The sequence below is a fragment of the Centrocercus urophasianus genome, unplaced genomic scaffold, assembly GCF_019232065.1.
Source record: "Centrocercus urophasianus isolate 14NV4802_14NV808 unplaced genomic scaffold, USGS_Curo_1.0 seq_1407, whole genome shotgun sequence".
NCBI lineage: Eukaryota > Metazoa > Chordata > Aves > Galliformes > Phasianidae > Centrocercus > Centrocercus urophasianus.
The window spans coordinates 1-26,795 of NW_024884595.1; the positions used below are offsets into that span (position 1 = coordinate 1).

Genomic DNA, 26,795 nt, shown 5'->3' on the forward strand with positions numbered 1-26,795 from the left:
CTTTCTTTCTTTCTTTCTTTTTCTTTCTTTCTCTTTTCCCCTTCCCACTTCCTCTTCCCTTTCCTTTTCCCTTTTCCTTTTCCCTGTTCCCCCTTCCCCCATCTTTTTTCCCCTTCCCCCTTCCCCTTTCCTTTTCCGCTTCCCCTTTTGCACTTCTCTTTCCCCTTTCCCTTTTCTTTCCCTTCCCCTCTCCTTCCCCCTCCCCCTCCCCCTCTCCATCCCGCACTCCCTTCTCCTCTCCTTTTCCCTCTCCCTTCCCCCTTTCCCTTCTCCTTCTCCTTCTTCCCATTCCCCTCCACTTTTCCATTTCTCTTTCTTTTTCCCTTTTCCTTTTTCCTTTTCTCTTTCCTTTCCCCTTTCCCCTTTTCCTTTTCCCTCTTCTCTTCCCCTTTCTCCTTCCCTCCTTCCCCCCTTCCCCCTTCCCCTCAAAGATCCCCTCTTCCCCCTTCCCCCTTCCCCTCCCCCTTTCCTTTTCTCTTTTCCCTTCTCCATTTCTCTTTCACTCTTCCTTTTGTCCTTTTCACTTTTCCTTTCTCCTTTCCCTTTTTCCTTTTTCTTCTTCTCTGTCCCCTTCCCCTTCCTCTTCACTTTTTCTTTCCCCTTCCTCTTCACTTTATTAATTTGCAAACTCCTCCAGCCTCGTGCTCTCTGTTGCCCACTGCAATGTTTGAAGAAGAGCCAGGTTGTGCCTCTGTGTCCCCTATAAATTCAGATGGCTCTGCTGTCACCAAATGCCGTTACACCAGCACTGGGAGCGGGCGAAGGATCCTTCCTCTCCTTTTACAGCCTGTTCTTCTATGTCTGGCTCTCATCTGCACTCCTCCAGCACCATAAAGCAGCCAACAATTTATTTCTGCTTTAAGGTGTCTGCGGACTGGCAGGGTGATGTAGCAGGGCTGCTGCAGGGCTGAGGATCCGGCCCTGGCCGCCGTTTGTCACGCAGCAGGACTGCGGGGTGCAACGCCTGGGGACGCAGCAGTGCCTCCCCACAGCCCCCGTCGCCCCCCTCTGCGTGCTCCTCCAGAACGCCGCCGCGCTTCATTTCTCATGCCAAGCCTGAGCGTTCCGAGTCGGTTTTTATTTCCATCAGGCAATAATGCTCATTGCTGTAGTTAGCAGTTAGCATTCAAGCTGTTTGCTTTCTGATGCATTAGCAACTTGACCTTCAGTTTCGATTGCGAGCGAATCCTCGTGCTAAACCCGCTGCGGCGCCGCGGTCACGGCACAAACCAACCCCTCACCAGTGGGTTGGGAAGGAAGGAATTCACCCCAGGGCAATGTGTGCTGCTGAGTGACCCACAGAGAACCGCCCTGCAGCTGCGGGCTGCAGCCTGACCCTGCAGAGCCATTAGGTTTTATATACTGCAATTACTCCTTGGCCCCCGGGGGCTGCACCGATGGCTGGACGGCCGTCATTCATCAGCGTGGAGGTTTTTCAGGTGCTGGCGTTGCAAAGGCTGTGTTTCATTCAGGCACTTTTCGGCATTTGAAACGCATTCTCTTATTCCACCAGAGCGCCCTGCAAAAACAGTGGGTGTTACGAGTGTTTGCATCGAGGTTGGCCCCAAGGCCAGCAGTGGGCTGTCCCAACCCACGGTGTCACTTCGAGGGGATGGAGCTGCCTGCCGTCCCCGGGCTCTGTGTGCTGACACCTCCAGTGTCACTCGAGATCTGGAGATGAAGAATGAGATTTATGCTTATGTAATGGGACTGCTTGGTGCACAGCGTGTTGTGCCACGCGTCGTAATGTGCCGCGCTCTGCTTTGTGAAGAGGGCAATATTTCTAGGCAAATGCAAGGCTCCTCGGTCGCGTGCCTGGATCAATTTCACACTGTCATTTCCCCCCTCTCTTGTTTTATCCTTCGCTGAGTTTCCTATATTTTTAGTTAAGAGCCTGATACATATTTGTGATGCATTTGTTCATTACCATGTGACATCCATGGCTGTCGTTCTGCTCTGCGCTGGGCTCATTACTTTTGGCTGATGCATCAGAATGTCACCCCCAAAAGGGGCTCTGACACTCACAGCTGAGCAGGGAGTTTGGGCAATGCCAAACGTGGGCTGCTCCCAAATCTTAGGGTGCAAGCAGACACCGGGTACCACTGGCAATGGGTTTGGTGCACAAGGCTCACCATGGGTATCTGCTGACTCTGGGCAGCTCCCTGTGCTGTGCCCTGTGGGTGGGATGCCCGTGCATCTCTGATCATCTTCTACCCAGGGACCAAAATGCGGGCTGTACCCATCCAGCAGCACAGCCCATTGGATGCCTGTGGGCAGAGCCCTGCTCACGGTCGGGTCCCAGCATCCTCCTGCTGCAGACACAAAGGGGTGGGATGGGGACAGGGAGCTCCACAGGCCCTGGGAGCACGCCTGTGACACCAAGGCTCTAGTGCCATCACTGCTCTGTGTTTCCAAATTCTTGCAGGCTCTTGCAGTATTTCCTGGTCGTTTTTTCCCTATTCCCTCCTCTTCTTCTTTCTCTTTCTATTCAAGCCAATGTTGTGTGTCACAGTGCAGACAGGAGACTGCTCTGAATGGCCTCCTGCCTCAGTTTCTCCACCTAAAGTAACCTTGCTGTCCTCAAGCTGTTTGCTGTTGGGTGCCAAAACCCCCCGATGTCCCCCAGCTCCCTTCAGATCCAGGGCTTGGGTAGTGTGTGTGCCTGCAATCTGCCTGTACATGAGGCTGACCTTGTCTCTTTGCTGTGTTCCCAGTTACACATCCGGCTGTAATTCCTTTGTGAGCTGGAAAGCGGGGGAAGGAGAGCGGCAGGACAAAGAGGAGCTGATAGCTGTGGTCGAGGTGGGCGCTGGCTGGGAGCTGGCTCTGGGCTTTGCAGGCAGCCCACATGGCTTGTTAATATTTCTAGCACACGCTGGCTCCTGTCCCGTTCCCAATGGGGTGACACGTGGTGGGACATTGTCCTCAATGTGGTCTCAGGGGGACCATGAGGGGAGGAGCAGAGCAGGGTGTGTGTTACAGGTGGTCCTTTTGTGGGGATGGTACCCATCAGTAACCCCAGGCTTTGAGGCTGTGCTCTGTCTTGCTGCCCAGAAGCACTGAACCCCACAGTGCCATCACTGTGCAGCATCCCTGGGTCCAGGCTGGAGCGAAGGGAAGAGTTGCTTTTTTCCCATTCTTTTCCCCGCTGCAAATTTATTAATTACTGATTTAGCCCCAGCAACGCAGGCGGTTGAAAAGCAAACACAAATTGCTCAGATCCATAACGTCTGATGAAATTTCAAAGCACTGAAGAGCGGCAATTGAACGCATTCCAAGGCCAAGGCAGGCAGTGAGTGCCAGCTGCCTCCTGTGATGGAGGCTCGATGTGATGCAGAGCATTTGAGGGGTCTGGGATTCCACTGGTCTGGTGGGACTGGGCTGGGAGAGCTGCCTCTGCCCCCTGCTTTCCATCCCCAGGAGGAATGGGCAGAGATGCCTGTCTTGCAGTGACGTGCATTGAGATTTGCTGCACGTGGGGATGCATCAGGGCTGGGTTGGGGTGACAAAGTGGGACAGTGTCCCCAGCTCTGCCCATGACGAAGCTAGAGAAGGTGCTTTGGCAACAGTAGGACTGGGAGCTGTGGGGTAAGACAGTCCCCTCTGGACGTTGCTCTCGATGAGGCTGTGCAGTAGTGAGTGATTAGAGCTGCTGCAGTGAGGAGTGGGGTGTCTCATCCTGCATGCCCAAAGCTGTCCTCACTGCCAGGAGCTTTGCCTCTATGAGAGAGTGAGCTGTGCCCCTAACAGCTCCTCCAACACATCAGCTCCTGGAGGCTTGGAAGTGATGTGAACAGCGAACACAAGGGCAGCTGCTGCAGCAACCGACTTGCCAATTAAACCTCTGGGCCTGGAGATCTCGTCTAATTGGCCTCCTTTAGGAAAGGGATGTGGGAAATGGCTGTGTGGGAGGTGGGTGCTCCCTGTTGGTCCACGCCAAGAGATGGTGGCAGTGAGTGACCTGGTGGCAACTTGGGCTGCTGGGAGATGGAGCAGCCAGAGGTGCCCAGCTTTGGCCTCCTGCCCCAGCTTGGCTATGGGTTTGCAATTTCCCTGCACGTCCCTGTGCCAAACAAGCACGGGGCTGCTGCTCCTCATGCCAAGCCATTTACAACATACCCCACAGCCATGCTGTGTGCGCTCCGATGCCCCCGCAGTGCCCTGGGAGCGCTCCCAGCCCCGAGGGGTCCCCACACACCTCTGTTTTGCGGCACAGCTGAGTCCAACCCAATGCGTTTGCACAGTGCTTTGCAGCTCTGCAGGGAGCCCGAGCAAAGCGCTCCCTGATTGATGGTGTATGTTAGCGACAGCAAAAGCTTATTATCTACCTGCAATCAAGAGGGCACTTGAGCGCTGCGCTTCCTGGAGCAGCTGTGCTCCCACCGAGCCCTTAATGGTAGAGATTAAACCCTGACCTGTGTTTGACAACACGTGTTAACCCCACTGTAATGAGGAGAGTACCCGGGAGAGAGGCCAATGGATGCTGGGAGGTGACCCTGTGGGAAGGGGGACATGGCCACGTGCTGAGTGTTTTGCTGAGTATTTCCCCCTCTGATGCTGTGGGTCTGCACTGTCCCAGCTGGGAGCTGCAGCTCTGGGTGCAGGAGTGCTGGCTCAGCCCATGGCAACTGTGCAGCTGGACCCTTGTTGCATGTTGGAGGCTTCTTGCTGCAAATGCTCTGCACCCTTTGGTGCTGCATGTCAGTGATGACAGGATGCAGTATAGCAATCGAGCATCCTTACATCGGGTATCTCCCAGCTGCTTGTGGGTGCTTCTCCAATCGCCTGCTCCTCTTTGGCTCTCCCTCAAAACTGGGGGCGGAGAGGTGTTGCCAGAGCTCAGCTCCTGCCCCCTCCCCAGCCATAGGGCCCCACAGGCAGGGTGCAACACTGCGCTGCTGGAGGAGGGAGAGCAGCCACTGCATCGCCATCACCGCCTCTTCCCCTGCTCCTTTGCCATAAAGGAGTGTTTTGACTAAATGGATTTTTGCATGGAGACAGCAGGAGCATCGTGGCAAATCCCCTCCCTACAGCAGTGCGGGAGGGAGGGGGGTGTGTGTGTGTGCTATGAATAATGCAGGCACTAAAAGCTGGGGCTGCTGGAGCACTGAGATGCTCACCGCTCTGCCCTGCCCCAGCCTCCCCCACTGCCATTGGCCTCTTTTTCCAGACCATTAATTAAAGAGAAAAAAAATACGGAATTGGTGTTGCCAGCGTTTGCATAATGGGTGGAGGAGGACTCTGGGGCTTTCACCCGGGCCACTTCTGTGTTGCTATTTTGGAGTACAGAGAGCCCCAATTAGCTTTAATAAACTGGAAGCGGTTGCAGACACGGCTGTCTGTCCTTAGGGCAGTTTTCCAGCCTTGCTAGAGTTCCCTCCTTGCTTTTCCCACCTGCTGTCCTGGCTGCATCCCGCTCCCGTGCCCAGCACTCTCCAGCCGCTGCAGTAATAAATTCCTCATTATGCCCTAATTGCCCGTATCCTTTTTTTGTTACCTTCCTCGTTAGTGTGATTTAACGGAGCTGCTGCGTAACTCAGCCACTTCTGAATTGCCATTGATTTCTTCTCCTTTCCTATTTATTTATGGGCCCATCTCTTGTGCCACCTCCTCATCCCGTGCATGCAAGCAGCAAGCCCTTGCTGGTGGCAACGTTTGTCCCCTTATTTTTCTGGGCATTGGTGTTGCTCAAAGCAGATAAACGAAGAATGAATGCATGGGAAGAACCTAATGCAGACCCCTCGCTGCTGCCCTGGGGAAATCCCAAAGCTGGATTTGCTGCAGCGCGCTGGGAAGGGGTTGGTGCTGCAGATGCTGAGTGCACACTTGGACCCTCGTGTCCCTGTGCTGCCCACCTGTGTGCAGGAGCATGCAGCACTGTGTGAGCCTGGAGCAGGATGCACTGCTGGGAGCATCGCAGCGTCACAGTGCTGTGCTGGCCTCAGCACTGTCACACAAGTGTGTGCGCTCCCGCTTGACCGCACCGGGCTCTTGGAAGGCTCTGGTGTTTGCAAACTACTGCTTTGGTTGGAATTTCTCCTTCTATTGCTATGGAAACTGTAATTAAGCTGCACTGGCTCCATAGGCACAGCCACCATCCCCGGGCAGTGATGTGTCTGTCCCGCTGGCACTGCCGGCTGCTGCCCGCCGAGCTGTCCGGGAATCTGTTTATCCAACTCCCTCCTCTCCATCCATCTGGTTCCCCAGATGGGAAACAAGCAGCAAATTGGCCCAGTTTCTTCTTACTAGAGGGAAAAAGAAAAAAAAAAGAAACATCTCAGCGGTTTGGGTGCATTGGGAATGCAGTGAGCAGAGCTCCAGGCCCAACGGGATCAGCCCCTCTCCGCCAGTGGGCTGCAAAGGACATCATTTTGCTGGAGGGACTGAATCCTCCCATCCCAGTGGCTCCTGTCCTCCTCCTGCCCCTCCCCAGTGCTGTAATCTGGGGAATCTCAACCCTCTGCTAATTGCTCTGACCTTTGCTTGAGCAGGGATCTTCTAGAGGCAGGTGAATATCAGCTGTGTCATTTGCTATGCAAATCGACACCATCAATTACATCCTGAAGGTCCTGCAATCTTTAATTTTCTCTCTCATCTCTCTCCCTTTATTGGCATCTGTGGTAATGCTGGAGCAGGAGGGCCTTGGCTTTTTGGAGCTGGGAACCCAGCAGCTACATGCAGGGATGCGTCCAGCTGCCAGCTTCTCCTTGTCTCTTTTAATTTTAATTTTAATTAGCTGCTTCTGCACATGCCCCCTGGCTGGCTGGGTGATTGGCTTAGGAGAATCTCCCCAGCCCAGAAGGAGGAACCTGGGGGTGTCTGGGTATGGAGTGAGGCTGCAGGGAAGGGAATGAATCCCTTTGCGTGGTTGTGCTGCTAATCCAGAGCCAAAGGGCTCTGCCAGGGCTGTGTCCCATTAATGACTCTTCCCAAGTCCTGTATTTGACCACTGGATGAACAGAGCCCTTTGCAAAAAGCCAGCACTGGTGCTTGAAGTGATGGCTCTTGCATGGGAACGGTGGCAGTTTGAAAATCCTGAGCCTCTGGATAGGGAGTTCATGCCCATTGGGGATGGGGTGTGATGTGGTGTGGATTGAAATGGTGAGTGGGAAGCAGGGGTGAGCTGCTGAGACGCTGGATGAGAGGAAAGGATGCACTGAAGGCTGCAGAGGAGAGGAAAGGTACTGGGGAGGCTTCATGTGCGTGTCCCCCATGGTGGGGACTGTGCTCCCATGCTGATCCCCAGGCTTGGTGCAGCCACTGCTGGACAGCCTCCAAATGTGGGACCTCCCGTGGGGTGGCTCTGGGTGGGTTTGGGGAACATCAGCTTCTGTTGGTGCAGCTGGGTCAGCGCATGGGACCACGGGGGATGGCACAGGGAGGAGCCCCTGGCTGTGGTGCAGGTGGGCTGGGGAGTCCCACGTCTGTGCATCGCAGGGCTGTGGGACGGGGCTGTAAACATGGGGTGGGACTGGGAGGCTCTCACTGCTGGGCTGTCTGTGCTGCAGGCGGTGTGTGCGTGGCCCAATCTGTCAAGATCCCACGGGAGCCCAAGCCTGGAGAGTTCGACAAAATCATCCGCCGCCTCCTGGAGACTTCCCACGCACGGGCGGTCATCATCTTTGCTAACGAGGACGACATCAGGTGCAGAGGGGCTGGGAGGTGGGCGAGGATGTGCTGCAGGGTGGGACAGACATGTGTGCAACACGGAGGGGATTGCAGCGTGGCACGGATCTGTCAGGGCTGACTTCCAGCCGGCCACCTGGCTGCTTTCTGCCATTGAACTGCATCAATGCAGAGCTCAACGGAGAGAAATCTGCATTCTGCTGGCTCTGTAAAGCCTCAGCCCCACCAGTGCAGGTTCTGGAGTCCCCTCCTCGCTGCCCACCAGCTCTGCAGCCACGCCTGGAGCTGATGAGCAGCTCCACAAATGCAGCGACATCTTGCAGCTCTTAGAATCTCAGAATTGCTCGAGTTGGAAGGGACCCTTACAGGCCACTTGGTCCAGCTCCCCTGCAATGAACAGGGGCATCTGCAGCTAGATCGGCTTGCTCAGAGCCTGTTCGTGTTTATGGAACTCTTGTTGATTATGGAGCAGAGTGATTCACATGGAGCTACCCCTGATTTCCTAAGTATCTAATTTATTAATCAGCAAACATTATGTAAATGTGGGTAAACTGCGATTTTAAATCAGTTTACATCAGATGTGCAAGTGCTCCGAGTTTCTTCCTTCCTTCCTTAATAGAAATGTCTGCAAACGTGAAATTTACATGGCTGTGTGTTGAGAAACAGGGGATTTACCTTGCTGTGCAAATGGCAAGCCCCATTAACTGGAGTTTGCAAGCATTTACCCATCCAAATAGGATTATATTGGGTGAAGAGAGGTTTTCACACACCAGCTTGTACGTGACAGCGCATGGCTTTAACCAGGGCATGGCACAGCCCTCATCCAGGCCCTGGCAGTGCTGGATGGCTCTCTCCCGTTCTCAGACATGCTGATCAGAGCTGGGAGCACACAAGCTCTCTGGTGCTGCTGAATTCATTCCTGCTGCAGCATAACCTGATTATTTTTTTTTTAAAGTTTAATATTGGGTAATTAAGGGGGAAGTCAGCAAATATGCAAATGGGGAGAAGCAGCCTGTGCCCAGGCTGGAGAGGATGGAGAGTGTTGGAGCGGAGCAGTGGTTTGTTCCCATGTACCCAGTGTGTGTGGTGCTGACGGAGTGTTGGGGATGGGAGATGCAAAAGGGTCTGAGCCTCACTCCCATGCCATGCTGCTGTCTCTTTGGGATGGGCACAGAGCTGCATCCCAATCCTGAGCAGCACCTGTTGCTTTCTCTCTGCAGAAGAGTGCTGGAAGCGGCCAAGAGGGCGAACCAGACAGGGCACTTCATCTGGATGGGCTCAGACAGTTGGGGCTCCAAGATCTCCCCGGTGCTGCACCTGGAGGAAGTGGCTGAGGGCTCTGTAACCATCCTGCCCAAGCGTGTGTCTGTCAAAGGTAAGAAGCTGTGCTCAGTGTTTTGCTCATCTCCTCCTTAGCTGCCCTCCTGATGGCATCCCATCAACACGAGGTTTGTGCTAAGGCAGGCTTTGCGTTTCCCAGAGCAATGCCCCCAGTTTCCCATCTCACCTCCTTGCTTTGCTTGGGTGGCTGCTGGGACAAAACCGCCTGCAGTCTTACTCTTCCCAATTGCTCCCAAAACATTTCCCTCTGCTTGGTGGCTTTGGGGTCATGTTGAGCACCTCCCTACCAGCCCAGGGGCTCACCCTCTCTGTCCCCTCTTCCCCGGGCAGGTTTCGATCGCTACTTCTCCAGCAGAACACTGGACAACAACCGCCGCAACATCTGGTTTGCTGAATTTTGGGAGGAAAACTTCCACTGCAAGCTGAGCCGACACGCGCTGAAGAAGGGCAGCAGCATCAAGAAGTGCACCAGTAAGGAGCACTGCTTGTTTGCTAACCAGCAGTAAGGATGCTGCGGGGTCATGTGGGCTCTGTGGGGATGTGAAGATGATGCCTAGATGGACATGAGAAGCGTTTTGCTTGCTTTCTCTTTATGACTTCTCAACTCATCCATGTCTTTGTTGCTCAGGAGCTGCCAGCCCAGCTCAAGGAGCTGCGTGGCAATTGGTGCTCCACCAGTGGTGGGCTTGGTGCTAAGCGGGCTTTTGGGACTAAGCAAAAAAAAACATGTGAGAATGATGCTCCAGAAATGCTCTTGACCATCCCTGTGTGCTGTGTGTGACCTAGGAAATGCATGGAATGTGTTTGGTTTGTGTGTGCTCAGTCCTGGTCCCAGGGCTGCTCGCTGCCTCTCACAATCGGTGTGCTTCTCCCTTCCCTTGACTCCATCATCTGCAGGCACCACATCACCCAGATTTTGGGCTAAATTCTGCATTAGAGTTCAGACACCTGCCTTTTTCTCACCTTGGCAGAAGCGCTGCTGTCCTGTGAAAGTCACAAAGCCATCGGTGCACCCTTATTCCCTTGCAAACAGCTCCTATCTCACCTGAGCAGGCCCCAGACAAGGCACTGCTGGCAGCAAAATGCATCTGATTGTAGTGTGGTAGGAGGTGAGCACCCCAGGGCACTTGCTGTTGTGCTGTTTGCCCTTGTCTCCTTGCAGACTGCTTTGCTGACGCACTCTTGTGCTGCTGCAGGCAGGGAATGGAGCATCCTCGGGTACTTTGACCCCAGCAGAGCTCTGTTCCAGGCTCCTGACCTTCTCCTTAAACCCCACGGGGTGTTTTTAGCCACTTCTAGCTCACACGGGCTTGTAGGGATTAATGCAGCAAACAAGGCAAACAGGGGATCTGTCTTGCTGACAGCGCTGCTGCTGAGGTGACGCTTGGAGGCTCAAGAAGGTGACATGTTTACTGAGAGATGGGAGAGATTTACTGCCTGCCTGGCACCAGCTGAAGACAGATAACAGCCTGGTGGCTGGAAGGCTGCAGCTGGCAGGACGTGAGGACACGGGCACGTCCCCACATCCTTGGGAGTGACATGGGAGCCTGGTGCCGTGGGGTGACAGACCTGGCCTTGCCTGCCCAGTTTGATCACAAAGGGGCTGTTTTTTCTTTTTTTTTCTTTCTTTTTTAATCTCCTTTCACAGCTGGGAACACTTTCACCCTTGAAAGTGATTCCCAAAGGATCTGATTTGGGGACGCCTCTCTTGGAAGGGCTTTTTGGAACTGCAGCTTCTCCAAGCAGCCTAATGTCTGTTGCGTGGGCTGAGTTTGCTAAGCTGGATGGACAGCAAGAAAACGTGCTCATGTCCACACTCTTGGGTACCCGAGAGCTCCTGACTTTTGTGGATTGCATCAGGGAATGCCCAGCGCTGAGAGATGCATGAGGAGGTCTTGCAAAGCACTGATGTCTTCATCTTCATAGTAATGTAGCATTTAAGCAAGCAATATTTCAGGGCCAAGGTATTAGTGAAGGCAGCTGAAACCATGACGTGGCAAATGTCCTAGGGACTGTCTTTAAATTATCTGAATTTGTCGGGAAATAAATTATGAAAATTAATAAATAATTATAAATAATTAATAATTAATAATATAATATAATAATAAAAAATTATAAAAATAAATTATCTTCCAAACATTTGCTTGGCAGATGAACAGGCGGGAAAAAACGCAGGGCCTGAAGTAAATAACCAGCCCATGCAGTGCTGTGCACTCCACTTTGCAAGGCTGATGCAAACACCCGTTTGGGGTGGTTTTGCAGAAGGAGTTGTATGGACTTTTCAGCTTCTGGTGTGGGAGGAGCCCAAACCGTGCAGAGAAATGGCAACTTTGCTTTTGCATCCCCAAACCAGGCTGCAAGGTGCCCGCCACCAAGCAGGACAACCTACCAGTCCTCCAATTCTTCTCCCAGTTTTGTTCCTCTCCAGTCTGTCCCCAGTATGGCACTGTTTTTTTGTGGCAACCAATGGCTGTTCTCCAGCACAGCCCCAACAGGAGCAGCGGTGCAGGATTTGCCCTATTTGTTTTCAGTGAGATGACAAAATGCTCCTGCAAGTGGGGCAGAGATGGACTGATGACAGAGATGGACTCTGCTTTCCTTAAACCCCACAGCTTCTCTGAACTGGTGGGCTCATGAAGCCTAAGGGTGTGGGTTTGTTTTGCTCCTACCAAATGCTGGTGTCAGTTGATGTACTCGGAATTACTGTTGATCTGAAATCATCCTCTGCTGGAGGAGAATGGCCCTTGGAGAAGTGCCCGCCGAGGCCCCTCACGCACTTGAAAATTAATTATCAGCCCTATAGAACAATGCACGACCCTGCTGTTATAATCAGCGAGGTCACATCGCTTTTGCAGCCCCGATCGACAGAGAGATTGACGGAGGTTTATTGTCTCCGCATCGCGAGCGCGGCATCATGAACCTCAGCGTCCTGCTCCACATCATCTCCTTCAGCATCAGCCCCATTCCCATTGTGGTGGGTGGGCTCTCGGGGGCACCAGTGGGGCTGGGACACCCCCGGGGGCTCAGCGCCCGCGTGCAGTCTGCTACAGCCTTGCTTTAATGGGTAATTATCTTGACAAGATAGAGTGGCTTGTCTGCGTGCTGAGATGAATGTGGGGAGAGGCCCTACGTTGAGTGAGAAGATTAATAGCCCCTGTCAATAACGTGGAAGAAAGGATAACTTGACGGGTTTCGCATGAGTAATCCCCACAAAGTCCAAAAGCATTTTTATAACTTTGAAGCATGGGCTATAAATCCCTCTCCTTGATATCATCTTTTCTTGTTGGTCAGTTCGCTATCAATTTGCCTCAGTGTGCTGTCAGCTGCACCTTCGTGTCTGGGGTGGTTCGTTCCCATCCCAGCATGGGGACATGGGAATATCATCCTTTCCACTTCGTGGAACCAGGATGAGTTCTGGGTGCCCTCGGATGGAATGCTTGTGCCTCTTTGGAGGATGAGGACTGTGCCTTTTGCTGGCAGGGAAGCTCTCCTTCCATCTGCCTGGGGTCAGGGCTCCCTGGTGCAGCATCGCCTCACGGGAGATGCTTTCTTAGCTGTAATTAACAGCATGTTACATCGATCGATGTCTTCTGTTAAATGATGAACATGTTTCCAGTCCTATTAAGGGTGGTTATGACAGGAGAGGCAGGCAGCTGTTGCTGGCAATTAGTGGGTCCTTGCAGCATCCTGCAAATGGGGCTGGCAGGGGAGGCTGCAGTGTCTGGAAGGAGTGGGGCTGCTGGGGGGAACACAAGGGGCACAGGGGGACGGGGGGACTGGGAATGTGACAGAGGACGAGCAGTGTTGATGGAAGGCGCCTGGATGGCCCCTCGCTGCCAATGGTGGAGAGGGTGAGGATGGGATGCAAAACACAGCTCAGCCCTGTGTCCTGCCCAGAGATGTGGACTCTCAGCTGCGTGCCCCATGAGCAGCACTGCTTTTGTGTGTCTGCAGACCGGGAGCGGATCGGCCAGGACTCCTCATACGAGCAGGAGGGCAAGGTGCAGTTTGTCATCGACGCCGTCTATGCCATGGGACACGCTCTGCACAACATGCACAAGAACCTGTGCCCCGGCAAGGTGGGGCTGTGCCCCAGGATGGACCCGGTGGACGGCGTGGAGCTGCTCAAGTACATCCGCAACGTCAACTTCTCAGGTCTGGGGCTCTGGGGAGCCAGTCCTGCTTGCTGGGTGTCCTCTGCTATGGGTGACACAGCACCCACAACTTGCTGCCTTGCATCGCTGCTGGCAGTGGTCCCACAGCATCATGCTGCTGTGCGCTTGTCTGTCCTCAGATCTCTGGAAACGCATCTTTTCCTCTGCTCCACCTCTTTAATAAACATTTTCTGTCTTGTCCTCCTGATTGTTTCTATTTATCTCCTCTCTGTGATCTCCTCTGCAGTGTCTCCTATTTATTTTTCCCTCTTGCTTGGTTTTTCTCTTCCCTCCTTTTATTAGTGTTTATTGGTTGACTTAACATTAAAACTATTTTTCACTCTTTCTTAAAAGAAGTGGTAATATGGCCATTGTAACAGCACTCCCTACATGGCACCACCAATGAATTCCAGCTCTTGGTGGGACTGCTGGGCTGATCTGTGGCTCCCCAAATGGTCCTTGTACTACCTCAGGCTCAGGAATGGTTTCCTTCCTCCTTTTCTCCCCCTTCCTTCCTCCTTTTCTCCCCCTTCCTTCCTCTTTTTCTCCCCATTCCTTCCTCCTTTTCTCCCTTTTCGTCCCCACTTCTCTCTCTTTTCCCTCATTTCTTCTCCTTTTCTTCTCCCTTTTCTCCTCTCTCTTTTCCTTTTTTCTTTCATTCCTTTTTTTTTTCCTAAGCACTTTTTCCACCTGGAGCCCAGGCTGGCACTGTCCTGGCTGCTTGCAGCAAGGATCCCATGCTGGGGTGAAACACCAAGCCCTTGGATGCCATCATTCATGGCACTCTGTGCTGCTGGGAGCTCTGGGTGCTGAGCCGTCCCTCTCCTGTAGGCATTGCTGGGACCCCAGTGACCTTCAATGAGAATGGAGATGCACCAGGACGATACGACATCTACCAATACCAGATCAGGAACTCCACTCCTGAATACAAAGTCATCGGGCACTGGACCGACCACCTCCACCTGAAGGTAAGGCAGGGGATTGTCTTGCAGCATCTGAGACTCAAGGGACACCTGGATGCAAAGTCAGGCTGCCAAAGCTGTGGTTTGGAAAAGTTCAGCAGGTGTTTGGCTCAAGCATCAGCTGGAGCACTTCTCAAATGAAAAAAGGCCGAGGAGCCTGGAGAGGGGGAGGCTCTTGGGAGACTTCACTGTGGCTTTCCATAGTACCTAAAGGGAGCTTATGAACAAGAGGTAGACTGACATTTCACATGGTCTGATAGTGATAGGACAAGTGGGAATGGTTTTAAATGAAAAGAAGATAATTCAGGTTAGATGTTAGGAGGAAATTCTTTACGCAGAAGGTGGTTAGACCCTGGCACAGGGTGCCCAGAGAAGCAGTGGTGCTCTGTCCCTGGAGGTGCCCAAAGCCATGGATGGGGCAGCCTCATCTGCTGCAGGGCAACCAGCCCATGGCAGGTGTTGGAACTGGATGGGCTTTAAGGACCCTTCTAACCCAAACATTCTATGATGTGACATGACCAGTGGGCCTGGTGCCATCTCGCCCCACAGGTGGAGAACATGCTGTGGCCAGGGGGTGGGAGCCAGCTCCCCAGCTCCATCTGCAGCCTGCCCTGCAAGCCTGGCGAGAGAAAGAAGCTGGTGAAAGGCATCCCCTGCTGCTGGCACTGCGAGCGCTGCGATGGCTACCAGTACCAACTGGATGAGTTCCACTGCAAGCGGTGCCACTTCAACGAGCGGCCCAACGAGAACCACACCAGCTGCACGCCCATCCCCATCATCAAGTTGGAGTGGAGCTCCCCGTGGGCTGTGGTACCCGTCTTCATTGCCATCGTGGGCATCATCGCCACCCTCTTCGTGGTGGTCACCTTCGTGCGCTACAACGATACGCCCATCGTCAAGGCGTCGGGGCGGGAGCTCAGCTATGTCCTGCTGACGGGCATCTTCCTCTGCTATGCCACCACCTTCCTCATGATCGCCGAGCCTGATCTGAGCACGTGCTCCTTGCGACGCATCTTCCTCGGGCTGGGCATGAGCATCAGCTACGCCGCGCTGCTCACCAAAACCAACCGCATCTACCGCATCTTCGAGCAGGGCAAGAAGTCGGTGAGTGCCCCGCGGTTCATCAGCCCCGCTTCCCAGCTGGTCATCACCTTCAGCCTCATCTCGCTGCAGCTCGTGGGCGTCTGCATCTGGTTCATCGTGGACCCGTCCCACTCTGTCATTGACTACGAGGACCAGCGGACTACAAACCCCCACTTTGCTCGGGGCATCCTCAAATGTGACATTTCGGACCTCTCCCTCATCTGTTTGCTTGGGTACAGCATGCTTCTCATGGTCACCTGCACTGTGTATGCTATTAAGACCCGCGGGGTCCCGGAGACCTTTAACGAAGCCAAACCCATCGGGTTCACCATGTACACTACTTGCATTGTGTGGTTAGCCTTCATCCCTATATTTTTTGGGACGTCGCAGTCAGCAGAGAAGGTAAGGGAGGTGGAGGGGAGCAGTGTGGCTGGTGGACCTGTGGGCTGCCAGGAAGGGGCTGAGCAAGGAGGGATGCTTTTTCATGAACCATAAGAATATCTTAAGTTGGAAGGGACCCATGAGGACGTGGTCTTGCTGGCTTGGATAGTAGGAAGCACTGATTTGAAACCCCTTCTTCACTCGGGAGGGTTTTTTTTGTGATTTTCCTCATTCTTCTCTTCCTGTCTTGTGTCATTTCCCCTCCCCCCCTTTTTCTGCACACTGTAATCCCCATTGCTTCTCTCTGAACAAGGATGGTGGAGGCTGTCTGCTGCTGGGTGGGGAGGATGGGCCCATGGGGCATCTGGGGATTGGGCAGATCCAGGCCCAGCGTCATTAGCACCAAGGAAAAGCAACCCTGACCTCTACCTGTCTTTTCTCCTGTGCCAAATCAGTGCTCTCTGAAATCCACCAGAGCTGGGAGCAGCTGGAGATGAGGGAAGGGAGGAGCAGAACCCCGCAGCACTTCAGCGGGGCACACGGCACCTTGCGCCTTCTCACTCGATTACCGCCTTGCTGCGCTTTTAATTAACACCCGTTTGTTTGACAACACGATGCTGACAGCAAATTCCTCAGCGTGGCTGTGAATCACACAGGCTGTGATGGGACGTGTGGCCCCGCTGGAGCTCTGAGTGCCACTCTGCAGCACTGCACAGGATGGGCAATGCGAGCAGTGGGTCTGCTGAAACCCACCACCCCATCCACCTGCCTCCCTCCCTGTGCTGGGGGCAGTGCGTGCTCTACCAGCCTGGATGAAACCCATGCTCAAGTGAGAACAAAGGAAAAAATCTCATGAATGAGAAAAAACCCCCTTTGCCTGCCAGACAGAATGGGAATCGCGTTTGTGTTACATGCGAGCAGCTCACGCCTGCCAGCCCTGCGCTGCCTGCAACAAATAAACCTCACTGCTGCTATTCCCTACAAATCCCTGGCATCAACATCCCCAGGGTGACTGCCACTCGGATTCCCCTTCTGGATCCATCACAATTAGGGTAATTATCCCCTGAGTGCGTCCCCATTGATGCCGAGCTGCTGAAACAGTGCATTTTGGAAGCACGTATTACAAGAGTTGGCTAGCTGCAGATCTTTTGCTGTGGGCAAGTGTCCTGGAGTGCTGGCTCTGCTCAGAGCACCGAGTCTGTACTCACACCTTGAGCTTTGCCTCAGCTAAAAAATCCCTTACCAAGGCATCCTGCTCTGGCTAGAGGAGTGAAGGAGAATTAAAGGAAATAAATGGAGCCTCTCGCAGCATTTCCATTTTGATGAGATGGCAGGGGAGATACTAACAAGAAAGCAGGTTTTTTAAGAAATTATTGCAAAACAAAAGCTCCCTTAAAGCCGCCTTAATGTGCTCGGCATACTGTGGGTAATAAAGATGGAAATGATAATGATTGTAGATTATGCGCAAGGTTGCTCACCTCTTCACTGCAGCTTGTCATGGGATAATTTAGGGCTGCCGAAAGCTGGCTGTCAAGTAGCAATTCGACAATAGGCTGTGCCTCACTTCGGGGGCTTGTAACGCGCAGGGCTCCTCTGTTATTAGGCTGCTAACAAGCTGATTAGAGGCGGAAAAAGTGATGTTCCCAACTCCCCTTGGATGTGGTCTCTTTCTCAATGCCTGTCGCTGCCGAGCTGTCCCAGGAGGGTTGGTGGTGGTTTGGCTCAGTATGAGGATGTGCTGCTGTAGGTGCCTTTGTGGAACGTCCCTGGGGCATGGGGTGGCTGCAGGGAGAGGAGCAGTCAGACCGATCGGGTTGGGTGCTGCTTGGTGCTGCTGGCCTCAATGTTTCCACTTTGGTTTGTGGTTTGAGGGAGAAAAAGGTCCAAAAATGTCATTGTGCAGCCTGCATGGTGGGTGGAAGCTGGGGGTGTTTGTATGGGCATTGCCCTGCAGTGGTGTTGGCGCTGCATGGGGTGCTCCGTGGGGTGCCTTCAGATCCCCGTGGGAAGGGCCACCCTCTGCTCTGCCCCTGTGCTGCCTGGACTCATCTCCATTGCTGTCCCTGCAGAGCACAGGTTTTTGGGTTTTGTGGAGTTTTTGGGATGCTGTGGGGCAACCTCCCAGCAGTGCGCAGCCCGTCTACCACAACCCCAAATGCGGATGAAAATCCCCATTTTCCTTTTATTTCTCTTTGCCTCGTGCCTACAACTTTGCATGGAGGTGGCATATTATTACAACAAGTCCCCCAAGCCTTTGCTCAAAAGAACCTCTTATCCCCACCGATCCCAGTGGATTACAGAAATAGCAAGAACAGAGGATCTAAAGAAAGAGACAATTTCCTGCGCTGATAAGGCAGCAGCTGAACAGCGGTGTCATTGTCTGGTGCTCTGTTTATCACATTTGCTTTCAGCAAGGGAAGAAGAGAGAGAGAGGATGAATAAGGAGTGTCCAGCAGTTTGCTTAGTGCTGCTGGGGAAGGGATAAGTGGGATTTTCCTTCCCCAGCACCCACTGCAGGGGCTGAGATTGATGCTGCTTGCGCAGCTTGCTCGGCCTCTTGCAATGTGTGATTATTGCCAGATGATGCTGAACGTGGGTCATTGGTGCCTAGGTTTGGGGATCTGTGCTGGCTTATTTAAGGTTGATGAGGTCCCTGGATGAAGCAGCATCTTGGCTCAGAAAAAGGTTGGTTTCTCTGATCCAGGCAGTAAAGAAAGGAATGCTGCTGAAGGGGGAAGCGTGGTGTCCTCTGCCACCACAATGCTCATCTCAAAGGGCTTTGGGGGCAGCTCAGATGTTCTTAGTGGAGAGCAAAGGAGGGCCCTGGGTTGGAACCCAACTGAGGGAGTGGGAACCAAAATTGCACGACATGGTCATGTTGTGGTGTGGCCAAAGGTTCAGTGTGAAGTGCTTTGTTGTTACCTTTAGACTCCAGGCTAAAATATTCCACTTTGAGCCAAGAAAGGGGGCTTGCTCTGGTGTGACACCAGCACCAGCTGTTGAAAATGGGGCTGTTTGTAGCAAATGGCCCCTCACGGAGGGTAGCCATGGTGCTCCTGTGAGACCCCTGGAGTGCTGTGGGGGGTTGGGAGGGGCTCAGAGCAGAGCTCCCTGATCACCAAAACACCTCCAAATCTTGAGGCACGGGTGGGAGTCAACAGCATGGAATGTAACATGAGAGCTGCAAAGCGAGGCTCCTCCAAAAGGCATCTGCTGGAGAGCAGTGGGCCGGAGAGCAGAGCCATCCATGGTGGGATACAGGGATGTCACATCGAGCTTCCCTGGTCCCCAGGGCAGGGATTGGGGTCCTGGAGCTGCTGACCCAGCACTGCCCTCACTGCTGGCAGTTCTGTTCCAGGACACTTGTGGGAAAACCTGAAGAGCTTCAGCCAATAAGAGAAGCAAGAGTAGGGGGAAAAAATAAAATAAAGGAGCAGATATTCTGGCACAGAGAGCTGTTTTGACTTTTCCTGATGAAGTGACATTTTTATTTCTAAAATCTGCCTAAATTGGCTCTGTGTGCATATAGGGAGAAGGTGGAACAAACAAACTGGCGTGTGACAGCAATAGGTTTTATTCTGGGGACAAACCAAACTTTGCAGTTGACTCACCGCAAGCTTTGGTGCTTTTTTCGCTTTTGTGCTGAGTTGGAAGGCTTTGGGGATTGTGTGGTTCTTCTTAAAAGGGGAGAACAAAACAAGAGGTTTCTTTGCATGGTTGCATCTGGATCCTGCAGGTCCTGGGGTGGGATGGCAGCCCTGGCCAAGAGCTGCTGCCTCCCACTGGCTCTCACGAATGGGACAGAGCTGTGTCCTTGTACCTTATCCCTGCAGAGCACTATAGACCTTCCATGCACTGAGGCAACTTCTTGCTCCTGGGGTTCCATAAGATGCTGCCAGGAGCTGGGGCACACCAGTGGGTGCCTCTGGGCTCTGCCCCCCAGATCCCATGAAACAGCAGCAGAAGAAACCCCGTGCACCAGACAGCTCTAGGATAAGGTTCAGAAAGTGCATTAAACCTCCTTGTTAGTGATCTGCAAAGCAGCCCCAACATCTGTGCACAGCTGGAGTAAAACAAACAGTGTGTGCACAAAGCACGTGAAGACCTGGAGCTCACTCCCTGCTCAGCCAGGGGAGACCCAGGCGTGAGCCATGCAGCATAGGAGGGGATGCTGATGGAGAAGGGATGGGTGAGAGGTGGGGATGGGAGGAGGGAAAGGATCCTTTTGCCTCTCGTCGCTGCCTGCTTCAGATGCCCCTGGCTTGTGAGGAGACTGCCAAACACTTTCCATAGAAAAATGGATTATTCTACAGTCAGATTAATGGGCTTTCATTTTGCAAAACATCTGTCACTGTTAGTCCTGGACAGTGAGCGTGAAATTAGTTTTGACTGCAGAAAGGCAACGTCGGTGTGTAATATGTGACTTACATGACAACGGCCCACGAACCAGCTGGGGAGTGGGGATTACCTGGTGGGAGGTGGTGGGACTGTGGGTGCTCCAGGCCCTAGGGATGAAGTGTCCTCCCTGTGCCCATCACCATGGCACCAGCGCCACCCATTTCCCTCCGCATTCAGGTGAGCCATGTTGGACTGAGCTCGTCCCTTTGTGTCTTGCAGATGTACATCCAGACCACGACGCTCACCATCTCGGTGAGTCTGAGTGCCTCAGTGTCCCTGGGCATGCTCTACATGCCCAAGGTGTACATCATCCTCTTCCACCCGGAGCAGAACGTCCCCAAGCGCAAGCGGAGCCTGAAGGCGGTGGTGACGGCGGCCACCATGTCCAACAAGTTCTCTCAGAAAGGAGGCTTCCGTCCCAACGGAGAGGCCAAATCAGAGCTGTGTGAAAACCTGGAAACACAAGGTAATGTGGCTTGTGGTGGTGGGGCAGCTGGCAGGCTGCAGCCATGCTACGCTGCACTGCATGAGTGCAGGCAAGAGGTGTGCTCTGGTTATCTGCAATGGGAGAGAGCATCGTCTCCTGCCTGTTGGCAGAGCAGATTCCCTCTCCATTTGTTTATTCCCACTCTAAAAACACAATTTGTCATCACTGTAGCCACATGGATAAGATAGGACTTATCTTGCCCACTCCCTCCATCCTCTCTGCAAACCCACGTGTGTTATCCCATGGGAAATGCTGGTGGGTGGCTGGGATGGGAAATATGCTGCCACTGCTATGAGAGACACCAGGGCTTCCTGAAATCTGTGCGCTTGCAATGAGCATCTGGGAAAGGATCCTAACAGGAAGGCTAATTAGAATCTAATAGGAAGTCCATAATAGGGTCTGGTGGGAAGATGGGTGCCCCCAGAACCCAGAGGGGCTGAGGCTGTCCTGGGGACACAGGCACTGCTCTGATGTGGAGAAAGAAGCCTGGGAAACCCCTAGAAAGGGAACGTGTGACTGTTCTGCATTTGGGTTTCCAAAAATAGAGCCTTGCAGGAGGAATAAATGGTTGGAGCCAATCCTGTTGAGGTGCTTTGAGAAGAGAAATCTTATTTGAGCTAAATCTGAGAAACCCCCCATAGAAATACTAGCATTCCTCGTGCACCACCACAGTTTCTGGATTCCAGCATCAGTGGGATGGAGTCCAAAGTGCTATTCCACAGATAGCCATGATTTCCTTTGTAATCCCACTCTTGCTCCCTTCCCAGTCTGAGCTACTTCATATCCCTTGGCATCATCCATATAAGCCATGTGTTCACATCTTCCTGTGCAATGGCTCTTCTTGGCTGTAGCCCTCTATGTGTCTCCAAGGGCAGTTTCTCTGCTTAATCCACTCTTTTCATCTACCAGCGTGAGCTGTGGAAGGCAGCTATGTGGTCAGAGCCCTTTTCTCTCCATGTTGGAAGTTGCTTTTGTCAGATGCTGTCACAGCTCCTTGTGGTCTGTGGTCCCACCCCAACGTAGCAGTGGGTGAGGGTTCCCCTCCCATCCCCTTTTGTCTGTGGGGATCTGTGTGCTCACTGGGAGCAGACCAGCCCCCATTTGTGGAGCCAGGCTCCCCATGACATTGCTGTCAGTGGTGCTGTAGGAGCATCAGCGCATCACCTCCCTCCAGCCAAGAGCATCTCATCCACAATCCAACCCCACATCATTCCCATGTGCTCTCTGTTGCTGTGCTGAACATCCTTCTCCCCATGGGACTCGGAGCTGCAGCCTCCAAGGCTGAGATGTGCTGGAAGCAGGGAGCTGAGCTCCTGTCTGCTGCATCTCCAGCTCTGATGTGTTGCGCATAGGGAATTGGGGAGCTGGGTGTGCAGCAGAGAGCAGCAAGCCTGGCATGACACTGCTGCTGGTGCAGGAGGCACTGAGGGGCTGTCAGTGCCAGGCAGAGGGGCTGTTCTTCGCTCTGTCACCAGCAGGTCACGTATCCTTAAACAAACAACAGAATGAATAATTCACAGGGCTTTGGTATGGGCAGATTGGCTATGAAAACACTGCAGTTAACAAATAGCTCTGTCAGCTCTAATTTCTTATGGCCTATCTAATTGTTATCTGGGAATACCAGTCGAAAATCCGCAGTGAGGTTCATTTGTCAGCGAGGCACTGAGACAGAGGGACAGCACAGAGTGGGCATGCAGGTGTTCTGTGTGGATGGCAGAGCCCATGGGTTGCGTAAAGGACGCCTCTGTACTGCTTGTAGGGCCCTGGCATTCCATGTGTCCTTGGCTGAAGGTGTCTGCTGTCATCCGTGGGGATGTTGTGGAGTGGGTTCTGCAGAGCATCGTGCCTGGCTGCAGCACCAAGAAGAGCCAAAAGCTGTGAATCGCTGCCCACAGCTCTCCCTGGTCTGTGGTTGCAGCCCAAGGACAGCTGCACAGCCCTGCAGGGAGCTGGACAATTTCTTATTCGGTGGCATTTTCCTGGCTCTGGGCTTGGCTGCAGCTTGTCCACTGCATCTGGGACACGTGCGGCTTTGTAGCCATTGCTCCCTGCTGTGTTTGTCTCCATGCTGAGGGCTGGTGACTTTGGGATGGTGATGGTGAGTTTGTGTGAGTGTTCTCCAAACCTGGATATGGGGTGCAGTCATCCCAGGCTGGGATGGGGCTGCGCTGGCTGCATGCTGCTGTGCACTCCTCTCTCACCGTCTGCAGAGCAGGGCTGGGGCAGGAGGAGATGCTGGGAGCATGGAGCACCTGCAGGTCTGTCTGCAGAGGATAGGTGATGTGGCTGGGAGGCACATCCTAGGGCTTCAGGATGGTCTGTCTATAGGGCTCAGCCCTTCCATCACAGCTCTGTGCCATCTCAGGAAGCCAGCACTGGTTGGATCCACAAACAAACCCCACCAGCATCTCCCCAACCAGGTCAGGGTCATGGGATGGGATGAAGAACCACAGAATCACTAAGATTGGAAAAGTCCAACCCCAGCCCAGCCGCACCATGCCCACTAACTGTGACCCTCAGAGCCACATCCTCACTGTTCTGAACCCTTCCAGGGATGGTGACCCCACCACATCCCTGGGCAGGCGGCGTGCAGGGCGTTCGGGCAGATAGCACCACCTCTGCCCAGCTCACCACTGTCTCTCTTTTCAGCACTGTCCACCAAGCAGACCTACGTCAGCTACAGCAACCATGCGATTTAACTGCAGCCATCACAACCGCCTGGCACAGAGGGAGGCTGCGGGGGGAGCCGACCCCAGCGCTTACAGCAGAGCCCAGCGGGGAGCAGGACAGGGAGGTGACAGTGGAGTCCTGCTCTGGGCCGGGCTGGGGGCTGAGCTCCCAATGGAAGATGATCAACAGCAGCAAAAAATAAAGTAAAAATCAAGAAACAATCGAAATTAAGCACCGACCACCGTGACGATGCATGCCTCCCCACGGAGGAACAGTGGAGCAGAGGGGATGGAGCGCTCGGAGGAGGGGACAGACTGCCGCGAATCTTTGGGTTTTTTTCCTGTATCTTGGCAAAAAAAAACAACATTTTCCCTGTTCTGGAATTCGTGAGGTTGTTTGTGGTTGTGCAGAACCTTCTGTTTTCTTTCTTTTGTTTTATTTTTAATAAGTTCTCCCGTTTTCTTTTGTCCCCATCTTCCTCCGTCCCCCTTCACTCTCCCTTCTCCAACCAAATTCTCTATGTTGCAAAAAGGAAAAAGAAATAAAAAATACATAAAATTAAAAAAAAAAATTAAAAATAGCTGGAGAATGAAATAAAAATAAAGTAAAACCTAGACTGTGTTCAAAGTGCTGATTTCTATAGGTGGTTACTTAATGTATGTGATGACCATATGGATTGAAATATGTCTGCTTTATGTACCGACCAGTCAAAAAACAAACAAACACACACACACACAGAGAATTACAAAGTTCAGTGCCTGGATGTTTATGAATTATTCGATGACTGTGTAGAGCATGATCATTTTTATACGAGGAGATTTCTAATAAAAGACCATGGTTTTGCACTCGGCGTTTGCTGCCTCTTGGTGACTGTTTGGTGAAGGAGTTGGGATGGGGGGAAGGTTTGGGATGGGGCTCAGCATCCTTTCTCTGTGGGTGGGTCCATGTATTGGGATGGGGCAGGGACAGAAAATGGCTCAGCATCACATCAGGACACGTGCTCATGGCTTGGGGTGGAATCTGGGAGAAAGAGATGAGGTCTCCTTGTTTGCCCTTTCCCAAGGATGGCTCTGTGTGCACAAAGGTATTTTCCCTTTTTTTCCCCTTTTCACAGGTGAGATCAGCTGCACCCCCATCAGGACCCAGCTGGATTAATTAGGACATCTCTGGCTCACTGCAGCCCTGTCCTGATGCTCCCTGTGTGGAGGATGTGGCCCCAGTGTCAGCCTTGGGAGCAGACCATTGCACCAGACACGTGGTGCCCAGCTTTGGAGGGCTTTGGGGTTGTCGCTTCTTGTGCCTTTGTCTATCTGCTCTGGGAGGGCAGTTGGAAAGGCAAGGTAACGAGTGGTTGCTCCAAGCTCCTCTTTGTTGCTGAGATCAGATGGAAAGTGGGAAAATGAGGCATGGACAGATGCTGCTGCCCCAGAAAGTTGCCTCCAGCTTTGGGGCAAGCCATTGCTTTGGGTGCTCTGCAGCAGCTGGCTGGAGCATCCCACCGTCAGAGGCAGATTGCTGAGGTGTCCTCCCATCCCTTTAGCTGTATTCCTCCCAGTGAAGTTATCCAGTATGGGGTGTTTGTAGACCTGATTGCAGCCCCTAGCCCCACTCCTGTGCCTGCATCCCTCAGGGGAGGTCTCAGTGCTGCTCTGAGTGCTGCAGGGACCGTCAGCCGTCAGCACTGCACTGCTCCCTGCCAGTGTGGGGAGAGCAGAACACGGCTGGAAGGCAGGAGGTAGGAGAGAAAAAAGGGATATAATGAAAAGCCTGGAACTTTGATAAGATCACACTTGTCAAAAGAGCTCCTCAGGAGGAAAAATTGCTCTGCTCCTGCTACATCCATCACTGTCTGATCGGATGCGAAATGCTGCTTGGTTCAGAGGGCTCCCAGAAAACCTGAGTTGATGTCTCTGACTCTGTTTCTGTTTCTGAGTTACCAATCTGCTGGTTTTACAAGCAGCTTTCCACCCCAAACTCTGCCTGACAGTGACGGGGATGGCTGATCCCACCTTAATTACAGCGTCTCCTTGCTCCTATGAGGGTTGCTCTCCTCCCATGCGGGATGCTCTGAGTCCTCCAGGGGAGATGTAAATGGAGAATACCTGCTGGCACCCAGCAGATCCTCGTGCTCATTTGGTCTCTGATGATCTGGGGAGGCTCACAGCACGATGCAGAGCCTGGAGACTGCTGGGGAGCAGGAGGAAGATCCAAGCCAGCCCCATGCCCAGGCAGCTGTTGTAGCAGAAAGGGATCTGAGCTGTACTAAGGGCTGGAGGGATGGTGGGCTATGGGCTCCAAGGGCCAATCCCAAAGCGGTGCTTCTGATGCTTGAGCAAGGAGTCACTCGGCCAATTTTCGAATGTAGTTTCAAGCAGATTCATGTCCCCCTCTTGCTTCAGGCCCTGTTTGAACACAATAGCTACCCTGATTTCTTGATGGATCTGGTGGAGTGTTAAATCAAAAGAGTCCTCATGTGGGCACTTATTTTGGTGTAAGCATGCTTTGCTGCAATTCAGTCTCACTCCTTGCAGACTTGCAGCCTAAAAGATGGAAAGATGCTCTTGAGCAGACACGCAAAATATTTGCTCAAGTCCAACCTCGCTGGTCTTGGAATGGAATTTTAACTGGCCCCATTTTTATCAACTCAGAACCCACCCTTGCTGGCACCATTCCTGCACGCTGCCAAACAGACCTGCGTCCCTCCCAGCGCTGGCAGATGCAGTGACCTCCGAACACGGCTGGTTAATTTTGTATGGCATTTCATGACACAGTGCCGCTTAATTCTAGACACTTATTTGATTATGAAAGCTAATTAAAAGGGAGCAGTCTATCAGCAATTGAGATGGATATAGAGCGCTGCAGATCTGGGCTGCGGAGCTGCTATCTGCAGAGGCTGCTGGGGCATTTTCGGGAGCTAGCTGGCATCTCTTAGGGTTTGATTTCAGTTTTGCTTAACATATTGGAAGGCAAGATAGATATTGAGTGTTCTGGCGGGGGGAATTCCTGGTTTTTGGCACTTTATGTACGTATTTTTGGTCCCTGTACTGAAATCTGTGCTGCTGTTCTACTTGCCTCTTTCCCATCTTAAAAGCATTGCTCTGATTTTTCTTTTATTCCTGTGAAGGACTGTTGAATTTAAATAGCACTAATTGCTCGAGTTCCCCCTGGGGTTGGCCTGCACGTTTCTTCACTTCTGATGGAAGCTGAGAAATGGAGGAGGAGCCCACGGCAGCGCTGCCTCCCTGGTCTACCTGCTCAAGTCTCATCCTCCACCTCCTCCTCTGAGCTCCCCCTCAGTGCTTTTGGGGTCCCTTTCTGTTGTGTGTTAGGTCCTGGAGTTGTGTGTGCATGCTTCGTGCGAGGCAGCAGCGTGGAGCCCATCATTAACTCTGTTCTGCAAGAGGCAAATTACAGACTTCAGTGACGCAATTAAGCCAACTCCATAGGAGATGGAAACACAAAATCATTTCTCTGTAGATTTCTGAGCCTCGTCTCTCGGTTGCCCACCAGCCAGGGCTGGAACCCTCCTGTTGAAGCCATAGCAGAAATCATGTGTAAGCAAATCTGGAAGAAGCAGGTGGATTGGGAAGGTGGAGGATGCAACACCAGTGGTGTATCCCTTGCTCCAGGACAGGTCTCCAGCCATCCCCTCTCCCACTGGGAGAACTGCACAGTCCCAGTTGGAGCTCTGAG

General features: G+C 52.9%; 1 protein-coding gene across 1 annotated transcript; it reads left to right on the forward strand.

Annotated features, from left to right (window-relative positions):
- Nucleotides 1–7,528: 7,528 nt before the first annotated feature.
- Nucleotides 7,529–23,161, forward strand: LOC122158463 (metabotropic glutamate receptor 4). The gene is made up of 8 exons (XM_042815145.1): nucleotides 7,529–7,644; nucleotides 8,847–9,001; nucleotides 9,298–9,438; nucleotides 12,922–13,122; nucleotides 13,953–14,089; nucleotides 14,633–15,568; nucleotides 20,165–20,411; nucleotides 23,082–23,161. Exons 2-8 carry the CDS (start codon nucleotides 8,899–8,901, stop codon nucleotides 23,129–23,131), a joined length of 1,815 nt encoding a protein of 604 aa, XP_042671079.1. The 5' UTR covers nucleotides 7,529–7,644; nucleotides 8,847–8,898; the 3' UTR covers nucleotides 23,132–23,161.
- The last annotated feature ends 3,634 nt before the right edge of the window (nucleotides 23,162–26,795 follow it).

Coding starts and splice junctions, on each gene's coding strand:
- LOC122158463 (XM_042815145.1), top strand. CDS start 8,899: ATGGGCTCAGACAGTTGGGGCTCCAAGATCTCCCCGGTGCTGCACCTG. Junction 13,123..13,952: donor CCGCAACGTCAACTTCTCAG/GTCTGGGGCTCT, acceptor CCTCTCCTGTAG/GCATTGCTGGGACCCCAGTG. Junction 15,569..20,164: donor CGTCGCAGTCAGCAGAGAAG/GTAAGGGAGGTG, acceptor TGTGTCTTGCAG/ATGTACATCCAGACCACGAC.